This window comes from Erpetoichthys calabaricus, chromosome 9 (genome assembly GCF_900747795.2).
Source record: "Erpetoichthys calabaricus chromosome 9, fErpCal1.3, whole genome shotgun sequence".
Classification (NCBI taxonomy): domain Eukaryota; kingdom Metazoa; phylum Chordata; class Cladistia; order Polypteriformes; family Polypteridae; genus Erpetoichthys; species Erpetoichthys calabaricus.
The window spans coordinates 123,589,434-123,603,556 of NC_041402.2; the positions used below are offsets into that span (position 1 = coordinate 123,589,434).

The 14,123-nt window shown below is 35.9% G+C and overlaps 1 protein-coding gene across 2 annotated transcripts in view; it reads left to right on the forward strand.

Annotated features, from left to right (window-relative positions):
* zfpm1 (zinc finger protein, FOG family member 1) overlaps positions 1-14,123 on the forward strand; it is a 283,508-nt gene that overhangs the window by 256,170 nt on the left and 13,215 nt on the right. For both annotated transcript variants that reach the window (XM_028810118.2, XM_028810120.2), the window contains exons 6-8: positions 763-963; positions 7,897-8,121; positions 9,212-9,307. In XM_028810118.2, the coding sequence (XP_028665951.1) occupies positions 763-963; positions 7,897-8,121; positions 9,212-9,307 (522 nt within the window). The remainder of the gene's footprint in view (positions 1-762; positions 964-7,896; positions 8,122-9,211; positions 9,308-14,123) is intronic.

The window sequence follows — 14,123 nt, forward strand, 5'->3', positions numbered from 1 at the left end:
AAAGAAAAAGCATTAATTCTTACCAGTTATTTCCTCTCTGAAGTAGGAAAGGTTTCAATTTAAGAAAACAATCTTTCTGTGTTTATGAGACATCCTTGTGGTAATGGAAAGAAACTAGAAATAATTATTTTATCACACATTATTTTAGGTTTGCTTTTATTTTCTCATGGTAAGGATATATTTGTTGTTGCTTGTTTGTCTGCCTGCAGTGGCCATCATGGATGAAGTTATGACAGCCCATGACAGATAATTTTTGAGGTTTTTCATCACTTTGGGACTCCAGTTCATTTTAGTACTATTATAAAGCACAAGATCAGGCTAGTTCTTTTTTTAAATTTATAAAATATGCTTCACTTTAGAATGTACAGTAATTTCTAATATTCTAACTAAAGTACCGTATATCCTGACTGTGAAGAAATATCAACTTGAAAAATACTGATGTTTACCTTTAACTGAAATTTTTTATTTCCTCCCTCCATTGTCTGCTCTCCATTTCTGATATGTTAATGAGGACTAATGTTACCTTGACTATTTTTAAATTTTAACCAATTAGATGAATTTTTAACTGTCTAATTGTTATAAGTATGGGTGTTTACCTTTATAAATGTTATAAAAGTGTGTATGCTACAACTGTATTTTATGCATAAATCTATGTAAGGGTTCTGAGCCTATACTTCAGAGAGAGTGGTAAAGAAGAATGAACTGAATTGAATTATTTGCAAAACAGAGGAGTACAATAACTTTTTTATTTTGCTTATCCAGGTGAAGAATTGTATTGTAAGACAACACATGTTATTTGCAAAGGAGATTTTTTGATTGCTGGTCTTGCAGCTGATCAAGAGGTTGACCTCAAAACCTGCATAAAGACAGAGCCGATCTATCCAGAGAACTTGCCGGCTGACATTCAGCTCCTTCCGCAGCAGGCTGGAATGGCAGCTATCTTGGCAACAGCTGTTGTGAACAGTAAGTGGAAGTCAAAAATTTGTTTTGTCTACCGTGTAAGCTAACTTTTAAGCATTTTCAATTGCTAAATTACAAACAGTGTATGTAATAATTCTTCTGTACCAACATTATCGAGATCAACCTACTGTCATGAATTACGCTACTATCGCGATACTGTGTTATATAAGGTGAGGTTGATTTTTTTCAGTTTTATAATGAAAAGATGCATTTCAGCTTTCAGTCAAAGCAGAAGAAGTAACAGTCCGACTGTGTTTCAAACAAATATAAGAAACAATAAATTATTGTTAAGTTTCATAGCCTGTCATACAAAGGGCAGCAACCAGTTGATAAAGATTAAAGTAAGTGCTTTACTTTCAAGTGTTGCACAGATACTCTCTGTTACAATGGAGACACTGTGTCAAATAAAAGTTAAAATTTCAAGGCTATACAGAAATAAGTTTCTTTTAATAGATGAGGAGTGTCGAGTATTTCACCACAGTGGCAAAAAAAAGCCCTAAATCTATCAAAGTTCTTGCACTCATTTCAAAAAAGCATAAAATAGATAGATAGAAAAATACTACATACGCATTCTTGTTTCATTGTCAAAAAGGAGAAAGTCAGTTACGTATTGAGCAGCAATAAAAACCTCACTTTTCTTCATTTAATGAATTTTTCTTATCCTGCTGATTTTTTCTTCAGATAGCATTGTTTTCTATATGTAAAGATTTTAAGGTTTGGAAACTTGCCAAATATGATTTGTTTATTATTGTTTTTTTTTAGTTTCATTTTAAATTAGTTGTCTGTTTTTCCTGCCTGATTTACCTTAGTGTCAGTTTGGGCATTGCAGTTTGGTAGTGAAGCTGCCATTTTGTGCAGTTTGTTGCTAGTAATGATATCATCACGTAATTTCTGAAAGTTGTTGTGTGTGACCCTTTGTTTGTAGTTGTCCACGTTTGTGGATGCAAAAATGAAAGTTTTGCAAGTGTTGCTTTGATAGATTTTTCAGTACAAGAAATGAAGGAAAGAAGTTTCTTGATGGTAGATTTTAGCCCTCTGAAACAGAAGCACGTGTTCTTTGGAGTTCTTCCTGTTTCTAAAAATTAGATGAGAAATATTATGGATGACGCTGCATTTTAAGTGGCCTTGCTTTTTTGTGATGTCTTCTGTGTTATGCAGATTTGGGTAAGTATGTGAATCATCAAGGATGATCAGAAGAAATGGAAAGCACCTGAGTTAAATATATGAGTGTCACAGCAAAGGGTCTGAATACTTAGGACCATGTGATATTTCAGTTTTTCTTTTTTAATAAATCTGCAACAATTTCAAAAATTCTTTTTTTTGTCTGTCAGTGTGGGGTGCTGTGTGTACATTAATGAGGAAAAAAAATAATTTAAATGATTTTAGCAAATGGCTGCAATATAACAAAGAGTGAAAAATTGAAGGGGGTCTGAATACTTTCCATACCCACTGTATAATTTGAGTAACAGTGGCACGGTTTTTTTTTTGGTTTTTTTTTTTTTAACCTACATTATTTTGTGTGATAGTTGATCCCCAGTGTTTTGTTTAGTGTTTTTTTTTAGTTATGATGATCATTACTGTATATTTATCTTGTAATTAATTAAAGCAGCATCCTAAATTAAACTATCCTAATGAAATAATTAACTTTTACCAAAAGAATAGGTTCAGTACACATACATATTTTAACAATATTTGCCCACCAGATGGCAGTACAAACTAAACTATGGCACGACTCTTGGAAAATGATTATTCTCTGATTATACACTTGAAAAGATTTTTGTTTTTTGTAAATATGAATCAAGATAGAAGTAAGAGTGACTAAGTTTTCCGTTTTAAGTTGTTGAACTATCCTGTAATGTTTTTATGGCATTTTCCGAGTCATCTAGCCTTAAGCTTAATGAGTTTCTCTAAGGGTTAAACTATATGTCAATGTCAATGATGCACAGTTTTGCACATGTCCATGTGCATTAAGTAGTTACTGAAAAAGATAAAAGCTATTTTTGTAATAAAAAATAACTACACCTGGCTGTTAGTGGTGTGCATTAAAAGCTGACATCCAAAAACAGTATAACTTCCCCACTTCAAAAGTCGTTTGATTGTATTGTGGAAGTGAAAGAATAAAACAGAAAAAAGTGGGAACCAAGCTTCAGTAGTTTTTAAAGATGTAAATTCATCATTGATGAAGGCTTACTATAGTATTATAAAGTGTAGAAGAAACAGTATGAGAAAAAAGGAAACTAGAAAAAGTTGATCGTTGATCAAAAGGTTGGCTTGCATTCCCAGTCCCCAACTATCCCTTTTTCCGTTTCCTTCAGAACACTGTAAATTGTGCAATTTTCTATTTTTCCTTAATTTTCCTACACTCTTACATTTGCAGAAAGTTGAGACTGTCGTAACCCCAGACTGCATAACTTCATTTCATTTTCCAAATTGCAAATATGACTTTGATAAAAAACTTTGGTTAGGGTGGACACTAAAAAGACCATTATTTCTGAGATTTTTTTCATATTTATTATAGTGGAAGCTGCAATTTGTTCAGCATACATATGGATCATTCAGCAGGCAGAATCATTTGACAGAATTTGTGGACATTTGTCAAGTGCTTCATATTTGAATGCATGTGCTGTTCAATATGTGATGCAGTTTTCAAATGTCTGGAAGTATTACTCTCCGTAAAGAGATGATTTCAGTTTTTTACAACACTTGTTTAGGTTCTTAATTATTCTGTACACTGCTTTGTTCAATATTCCAGCCAATTAACAGGTGTTATGTGACACTAACAGTATCACATAGCTTGTCAAGAGAATGTTTTTGGCATCCAGAATGTACCTGGTAGGAAAATTTTATTCTTCATGTCAAGATTGCTCAGAAGCAACATTGGCATGAATGAACAGAGGTCAGAGGTAAATTTGAGTATGACAACACCAGGGAATGAAAGATATCAAAGGAAAATACAAGGAAATGACATAAGAGACCAAAACAAGAATGCAGAGGCAAGAACAAAGTTAAAGAAAAGGAGATATTAAGCCAAAAGTCCTTAATTCTAGCTTGGGATACTTTTTCCTAATTACACCTTACAATCATGGCTGAAATTATCGACACCCCTGGAATTTTCCCAGAAAATGCACCATTTCTCCCAGACAATTGTTGCAATTACAAATGTTTTTGTGTACACATGTTTATTTCCTTTATGTGCATTGGAACAATACAAAAAAACAGAGAAAAAAAGCCAAATCTGGCATCATGTCACACAGAACTCCAAAAATGGGCTGGACAAAATTATTGGCACCTTTTCAAAATTGTGGGTAAATCGATTTATTTCAAGCATATGATGCTCGTTTGAACTCACCTGTGGCAAGAAACAGGTGCTGGCAATATAGCAATCACACCTGAAACCAGTTAAAATGGATAAAAGTTGACTCAACCTTTCTGTTGTGTGTCTGAGTGTGCCACACTAAGCATGGAGAACAGAAAGAAGAGCAGAGAATTGTCTGAGGACTTGAGAACAAAAAATGTGGAAAAATATCAACAATCTCAAGGCTACAAGTCCATCTCCAGATATCTTCATGTTCCTTTGTCCACTGTGCACAACATAATCAAGAAATTCACAACACATGGCACTGTAGCTAATCTCCCTGGACATGGACGGAAGAGAAAAATTGATAAAAGACTGCAACGAAGGGCAGTCCGAATGGTGGATAAACAGCCCCAATCAACTTCAAAACATATTCAAGCTGTTCTGCAGACTCAGGGTGCAACAGTGTCAGCTCGAACTATCCGTCGACATCTGAACGAAATGAAACGCTATGGCAGGAGAGCCAGGAGGACCTCACTGCTGACACAGAAACATAAAAAAGCCAGACTGGAGTTTGCCAAAATGTACTTAAGGAAGCCAAAATCCTTCTGGGCGAACGTCTTGTGGACAGATGAGACCAAGTTAGAGCTTTTTGGTAAAGCTCATCATTCTACTGTTTACAGAAAACAGAATGAGGCCTACGAAGAAAAGAACACAGTACCTACAGTCAAACATGGTGGAGGTTCTAAGATGTTTTGGGGATGTTTTGCTGCCTCTGGCACTGGATGCCTTGACTGTGTTCAAGGCATCATGAAATCTGAAGACTACCAAAAGATATTGAGCGCAATATAGGGCCCAGTGTCAGAAAGCTGGATCTGCGCCAGAGGTCATGGGTGTTCCAGCAGGACAATGACCCCAAACATACCTCTAATAGCACCCAGAAATGGTTGAAGACAAAGCGCTGGAGAGTTCTGAAGTGGCGAGCAATGAGTCCGGACCTAAATCCGATTAAACACTTATGGAGAGATCTCAATTGCTGTTGGGAGAAGGCGCTTTTCAAATCTGAGAGACCTTAAGCATTTTGCAAAAGAAGAGTGGTCAGAAATTCCAGTTGGGAGGTGCAACAAGCTTGTTGATGGTTATAGGAAGCGCTTGATTTCAGTTATTTTTTCTAAAGGGCATGCAACCAAATATTAAGTTGAGGGTGCCAATAATTTTGTCCAGCCTGGTTTTTGAGTTTTGTGTGAAATGATGTCAGATTTGGCTTTTTTTCTCTGTTTTTTTTGTGTTGTTCCAATGCACATAAAGGAAATAAACGTGTATACCAAAACATTTGTAATTGCAACAATTTTCTGGGAGAAATGGTGCATTTTCTGGGAAAATTCCAGGGGTGCCAATAATTTTGGCCATGACTGTATGTGAAGTTTATTTTAATTCAGAAATAATCTAACATGAGGGTGCCGGAAGCTTTGTGCCAACATCTTGTACAGGCAGAGAAGATAACACATACTTCCACCACTACCTGATCAAGGCACCATGCAGTCCCTACATTAATGGATTGAAGGCCAGATGTCCACATGACCATCATCAAATTCTTCCACGTGAAACCTGTAAACCATGAAGACTGATTGAGATCATTTATGTTAGGTAGAATGCCCAGAGGGGGCTGGGTGGTCTCATGAACTTGGAACCCCTGCAGATTTTGTTTTTTTTTCTCCAGCCCTCTGGATTTTTTTTTCTGTCCTCCTGGCCATTGGACTTTACTTTATTCTTTGTTACTTAGCATTGCCTAATCTTATTTTTATATTTTTCTTTTTTCTTTCTTCATCTTGAAAAGCACTTTGAGCTACATCATTTGTATGAAAACATGCTATATACATAAATGTTGTCATGTGATCAGCTATGGGCATAATGAAAATAACACAAAATAGTGGCAACAATTCAAAAACATAATACAAAATGACACTGATGTTACGTCTGTCTTAACAAAAAATAGAAATAACCATAAATATAATATTGCAAACTCCAAACATGTAATAAAATTGGTCCAGGGAAGCCATAACACAGATTCAGACTTGTTATAGTTCCACCTACTTCCTGCAACAAGCTGAAATTGACTGGAAGATTGATGTGATTGTGGAGAACTAACCCAAGATTCATGTGTAAACGTTTAAGAGTTTAAAACTACAGCTTTGTCCATTTTTCTTAAAAACTGCAAATATTATAGTTATGGCTTAGTATTTTGTTCATGTGATTTATTTTTAATGTGTATTTTCAGTGTATAAGTAAAAAAAAAAAAGTGAAATTGTGATGTTTTCCATTGCCATTCCTGCCCCATTCTACTCTCCATTGTAAATATCTGTAATTTGAGAATGCATCACTCCTAGACCGAGGCCAATTCCTGAGGTCAATAAAAGTGCCTTATAGGAGAAGCACTTTCAGGCCTGGCACAACCCTCTTTAGCTACAGAGAGTCTTGATGAAAGCACCTTTTAGTGTTTTTTGCCTCTCCCAATTAGGAGAAGTGGCTTATTTTTGTGGCTGCCCACATTCCTCATTCTGCTTCATAGAATAAGCCACGCAGCAGTTTGTTTGTGAACTTCTAAGATTTATTTGCATCAGTTCTTGCCAACAGTTGAAAAATTAGTGAGGTTTTAAAGTACATTCATGTGTTAACTTGGGACTCTGCTGTAAAACTGTGCTACTTATCCACCTGGGAATGCCCAAGCAATCCAACCAATGTAGCCCTACAGATATGTCTAGAAACTGACTCTTGACATACTCTTAAGTGGGCCTTATCTGATGCCACTGTATTGGTAGCCATACAAAGAACTGGCTCAGCCATGCACACTTGAAAACTGTGTCTCTGAATCCCAACTGAGAATTTTAATTTCTGCTTTTTGCCCTCTCAGTCCCCATTTCTCATCATTTTACACAATATATGATCATTTATAAGGAAACAATTTAGTTTCACATGTAAACTAACAGTTATACTGAAACCTTGCCAGCCCCCTGTAAACTGACATTATTTTAGCAATTATCAATTTTTTAATTCTCCATATTTACAACAGTAGTACTAGGGTGTTGTACCGTGTTAGCCATTATGAATGTAGAGAAAAGCCAAGCAAAATGACACCTTTTATTGGCTAACTAGAAAGATTACAATATGCAAGCTTTCGAGGCAACTCAGGCCCCTTCTTCAGGCAAGATGTAATCAATGATTACATCTTGCCTGAAGAAGGGGCCTGAGTTGCCTCGAAAGCTTGCATATTGTAATCTTTCTAGTTAGTCAATAAAAGGTGTCATTTTGCTTGGCTTTTCTCTACATATTTACAACATGAATATATGTCACTTGAAAGTTACTTCAGATATTGTGCAAGTAAACACAGTCATGTTCTCAGGTTTAGTCCAGTGTGCTTACACAAATATCACACAACTACTTAAACTTGATTACTGCTATCATTTTAAACTTCGTCTTTCAATTTTTTGCATAGTGTACACATGTTTAACTTTACTTCAATTTGTGTCTCAACTGCTTTCCTTTGGTAGAGTTAGTAGAATATTGAAGATGGATTAACTTATCAATATTGTACAGATCCTGCTGACTTGTTTCTGATACCGTTGTTTGTTTTTATTTCTTAGAAGACATTTTCCCATGCAAAGACTGTGGAATATGGTACCGCAGTGAGAGAAACCTCCAGGCTCACCTCATGTATTACTGCGCCAGTCGACAAAAGCAGCAGTCATCCCCTTCTCAGGAGAAATCTAAAGACGTCCACCCAAATGAGCGCGTCTGCCCTTTCCCACACTGCAACAAAAGTTGTCCTAGCGCCAGTTCTCTTGAAATTCATATGCGAACTCACAGCGGTAAGTCTCAGTAGAATCAAGCAAGGTTATTGATGAGATACTATGTAATTCTTTCTAAATTTGTTTACTCCTCTTTGCTCTATATTTTACCAAATCTAGGAGTTAAAATCAAGGCATTTAAATATAATTTAAGAACTTACTTGTCATAGACTTTAGGTATTGCATATGCAAAACTTTTGTGGAACATAGAGACAAAGTATTATTTTAACATTCAAAGTACATTTGGCAATTTTTATATCCATTTTTTTTTCTTCATAGATAACAGCATAGTTCTAATTCAGATCCTAGCCTTTGTCAATGTTTTTGTTCAGTTTGTACATTCCCCTGGTATTTGCACGTATTTTCTTTGGGTATTCCAGTTTCTGCCTTTATTCCCAAACTGTGCAAGCCAGATTAATAACTCTAAACTGGCTTACTGTGAGTGTGTGTGTCCTAGGAATAACTGGTGCTATTTTAAGGGTATTATTATTATTATCCATCCATCCATTATCCAACCCGCTGAATCCGAACACAGGGTCACGGGGGGTCTGCTGGAGCCAATCCCAGCCAACACAGGGCACAAGGCAGGAACTAATTCTGGGCAGGGTGCCAACCCACCGCAGGACTATTATTATTATTGTTATTATTATTATTATTATTATTAAGGTTAGGTTCTGGCTTCCCCATAATTGAATTCTGAATTGAAATGAATGGGTTCTTAAAATCAGTGGATAAATGGATTCAATATTTTTGGTGGTTATGTTTGGTTTTGGATAAGCTGGAATGCTTACAAACTATCTTCTTTAATATTACAATTTAATTTGGTAAGGTTATTTGCCCTAAAACATGATAAACGCTAAGGTAATATTTACAAGTGTTTTATTTAAATTGCCTATTTCTTGTTAAGCTATGACTCTGGATTTTTCTTTGTATTGTGTTTTACAGCTGTATAAATTTCCTCTTAGCTTGTAAATGATAAAAGCAATTCCAGCTTAATAAAAACTTATTGTGATTATTTTTCATCAACCCCATTTTCTTCAAATATATATTTTTATTGACCATTATTATAGGTGATTAAATTCTAATTATTGAAAATGAAACTGTCTTTCAGGAGAGAGGCCATTTGTCTGTCTTATTTGCTTGTCTGCATTTACTACAAAAGCTAACTGTGAGCGACATCTGAAAGTTCATACAGACACACTCAATGGTAAGTAACCTAACAAACTTAAATACCGTCCTTGAGTTTAAACTTCAGACACAACCTTTAGTGACTGATGACTCAAGAAAAGACAGATCCCAAAGTACCACTCTAGGAGGACTGAGTCTGTTTGATTCATAAAGAAATCTATTATTTGAGTTCTGTCATTTCAAAGTAGGAGCAAGTTTGTTGTAAAATACTGTACTTTACTAAAATCATTCCTTTGCAAAAAGCTTATAGATAGTTTAATAATGAACAGAAAATTTTCAAAAGTAGCCTAGCTTTTTTCCTGATAAGGAAATCTTTCACTGTTAAGGTCACTTGTGCTTTATATAACTGGGTTTCTTTGCTATAATTGGGAATAACTACACTGTACAAACTGCAGTGGCAGAGAAATTCTTCTATATTATCCATGTGTAAATTCTGAAAGCATGGGACGTTTTTGGAGGCATTTTCTTTTGTGTTGTGTGACGGTACAGGGAGTGTGCTTCCTTCCCCCTAAAAATAGAGAATCAGATTCCTAAGCCGTTACATATAAGCCTGAGCCGTCGGCAAAACCTTAGACTAACGATTTCATTCTGGATAAGGAATTTTCAGCCAACTCTTTCTCTGTCTGTATTCAGATATTTGAGGATTTGGAAGAGTTTTTCAGTTCTTCGTGTGCTTGGTTTGTGCAAGTGGAGAAGCCTTACAGCAGAGTACTTTGGATGTGAGGTTCAAAATTCATAATTGCATGTCATTCAATCCCTATATTTATGGAACACCTCTTCATTCAGTCTATTAATCTATTTAACATGGGAATTAGGGCTTCACCAGTTGTGTGTCTACAGCAAACTGGATAAGAGGATGAATCTGCTTCATGTGGGAGAGTTTGTGTACCTCTGGACCTGGTTCATAAGTAAAGTTAAAGAGGTTTCTGAGCTTGAGAAACATATTGGTGCAGTACTGGCAGTGCTGCATGTGTTGTATAGGCTCTTCCATTAAAATTATGTATTGGACAGTTGAGTTCAAGTGGGAGCTAAAAGAAATAAGACTTTAATATACTGGTAATTGTACATCCCCATTGTCACTTTCAGACTGTAGGAATAAGACTGCAGTTACAATAGCCAAACTATTTGAATGACTACAGACCAGTGGTACTTACCTCTGTTTCAATGATATGCTTTGAACATTCAAGATAACAACCAATTTGCTTACTGTGCCAGGAGAAGTGTTGAAGATGATCTGCTTGTTATCTTAAATCAAATTTACACCTTTCTCGATCAGCCTGGTTCATATGTCAGAGCAGTATTTTTGTCTTTTTCTTCAGTGTTTAATGCCATCCAGCCTCTCGTGCTGATTGAGAAACTGAAATTGAATGTTAACCCATTTATCACATTATGGATTCAGGACTTTCTTTTAAATCATTCACAGACAGTCAAAGTACAAGACACTTTCAAAAGTCATTCAAACACAGGAAGCCCACAGGGGTGTGTCTTATAACCATTACTATTTACTCTGTACACAAGTAACCTGAGATGGAACAAAGGTCACTACCCTATTATCAAGTATCTATATCTGGGGAGGATGAAAGCCATTATCTAAGTAAAGTGTACTTTATGGTAAACTGGTGCAATAAGAACTATCTCGCTTTGAATGTAAAAAAGACCAAAGAAATTGTATTTAATTTTAAGAGACAGAAATCTGTTTGCTCATTGCTGTTCAGGGGGTGGAGGTAGAAATAATGACTGAATATCAATACTTAGGAAATAACCTAGATAACAATCCTAACTGGAATACAAATACAATAAAATATTCTCTAAATACAATCAGCGCTTCTTTCTCCTCTGTAAACTCAAAATATTTTAAAGTAGACAAGGACCTCATGTTGTCCTTTTATCACAGTATGATCCAGTCTGTTATCATTTTCAGTTTCATTGCCTGGTTTAGAAGTCTTACAAACCAAAATTTAAAACAGATCCAGCAGATTACTAAAAATGCAGAAAAACCTATTCGGGCTGATGTAGATGATTTGGCAAGTGTGTGTCAGAGGACAATGCTAAAGAAACTGTAGAACTTAACTTCAGTAAAATGAAATGTAACGCACATGCACACGCCTGCCACCCCACCCTGAGTCCTCCCAGACGTACTCCCCTCTGAATATGCAATCAACATAAATAGCCCCTTACGTTCAGCGTTTTGTGAAAAGACAATGGCAAAAGCACGGGGTAAAAAGAATTTTAGTGAATGCGAAGTGGATACAAGGAAAAACGTACTATTTGATGGCATAAGCAGTGGTATAAACAATAAGAGGAAGTTGATCAATTGATACAGAGTGACAGGGACACTCGAAAGTTCAAGTTCAGAAAGTCGCACAGTGTCCAAAGTAAAGAAGAAGTGATCAGGTATCAAAGCCCACTATTTGAGAGTCATAAGGAAGTGTATTAGGATACAGAGAAAATAAAATAAATAGATAGTCTATCTAAATATCTATATGTTGTATGTGTGAGAATCAATACGTGCTTCTTAAATGGGCTTCTCTTTCATAGACAGGAGCATGCAGGTACTGATTTTAACACAAAATACATTACATTCTTGATATTACAGTTCTATGAACATTTTAGAGTACTAAAATCTATTCTTGATATCATTTTCATCATGAAATATATTAAAGCATGTATTAAACATGGGGGACCATGGTGGTGCAGCGGTAGCAATGAGCTGGTTTCCTGTCCAGGGATTGTTCTTTGCCACATCCCCCCATCAAGGAATTGTTCCTGTCTCAATGACATAATTTATTGCAGCAGTAATGTGTCTGTCAAACGTACCAATCCCCAATTTCTGTCCCTCCATTTTCTTTCTCCACATAACCAACTGCCATCACAATAAGCTCTGTAATAAATGTCAAACCAGCTATAAGCTTAGAACATCAATTCTTCAAAACCTTTAAGAAACATTGAAAAATCTTCCTAATAAATGTTTAATTATTCAATCCATCTATCCATCCACGGTCATGCCAGTCCCAGAAAGCATACAGCGCGAGGCAGGAACACTCCCTGGACAGGGCACCAGCTATACATTATTTAAATTAACAATTTATCTGTATAATGTAATATACATACTTTAATGCATTTCATCTTAAAAATGACATCAAGTATACATCCTAATATTCCAAGTACAATATGCAAATGATTCATGAATTGGATGTGGTTGTGCAATATTACAGCTGTAGTGCAAGTTTACAGTGAAGTAATTGTAGTTAAAAGTACAAACAGTTCTTCCATGAGCACTTGATGGACTGATTGAGTGTGTTTAAAGCTCTTGGGATGAAACTTTCTGAGCCTCGAAGTCTGTGCAGGAAAGGCTCTAAACTGTTTGCCAGATGGCAGAAGTTTAAATAGACTGTGCACATGGCTGAGTGGAATTCAAGCAGATGTTGGTGGCTTTCCTGAGGCAGCATGTGATATAAATGTCGTCCAGGGCTGTAGGCTGTATTCCAATAATCCTCTGTACTTTCTACACAACCCACCGTAGAGCTTTCCGATCAGCTGCTTTAAACACTCAAATACAATGGGTTAAAATACTGTTTCACTGAGTAACAACACTAAAGCTATGGTATTTGGAATAGCTTGGCCATTCCATGTGCCATTATATTGTTACAGGTTGATTACAATCAGGTGCCTTAAATTTATAAACCATGTGCGGTTAATTTCAGTGTATTTGATATAGCCTGCATCATGGATGTGAATCTAAAAAAGAAAGGAAAACCACACAGGAACAGTAGCACTGCTTTGACGCTGGGTGCTGGCAGTTTGTGAAATCGAGCAGAAACGTGCATATGTAAGGGGAGGGAGCTACCGTGAAAATGTGTGTGGCTTTTACACCAAGTTTAGTTTTTATATATTGCGATGTGAGCTTGGAAATGGGCGTATGCAACATTTTTGTGCATACGCACTGTTTATACATGAGGCCCCTGGTGAAAATGCCCTCTCATTGCCACTTCTGAGAGGTTTCTGCTTGGGCTAAGGATTGTCGAAACATTCTCCTGCATGGTGCTAGAAAAACAAACATTAAGTATACATTCCTGTTTTTAATTTAATATTCGCATCATTTTGAATTTGTTTCCGGCATCACCATTTTATGCTCCTTGCTCATGGATGCCAGCATACTTGTATTGTGTACTGTTGCCACAGCTATTAAACATGGTGGCACAGAAGTAGCCTTAATCATACTATTTGGATAGTGGCAACCTCTTTTTCATGTTCATTTTGCTTTTCTTACTGATTTTGACCATCGACCTTTGCTTTGTTTTTGATTTTGCTTTGCGTTGTGTTCTGTTTTGTTGTTTGATTTCCTTTAGACTTTGGCTTACTAATGCCATGTTCTGCATTGATGTTCTGAATGACCTGAATTCATTCAATCAATTAATAGAATAGCTACTTTCATCATAAAATCTAAAAAAAACAACATTGTAATTCCCGACCATGCTATGCAAGTTTCAAAAATTGTTTGAATCAGTTTATGTGCGCCCCACAATTTTATTTAGTCACATATAACCAAGAAAATTGTGGTTAAAGAAAAATGTATTTTTTGCTTTTTAGTGCATTTACAACTAAAGTAAATAAAATCATTTTACTTAAAAAAAAATAAATAAATAATGTTTATGTACTTTATTTTGTTATGTCTGGCAGAAACCAAGTAAGGAACTTCAAACTAGCCTTTGGAATTCCAATAATTCCTACAATTTTCCTTACTCTGTTTATTAGAGTTTTAGATTCATTTTCATAGGCAGCAACTCTGTCTATTGCAGTTGCCATCTGCCCCTATTGTTTTATACTGGATGTTA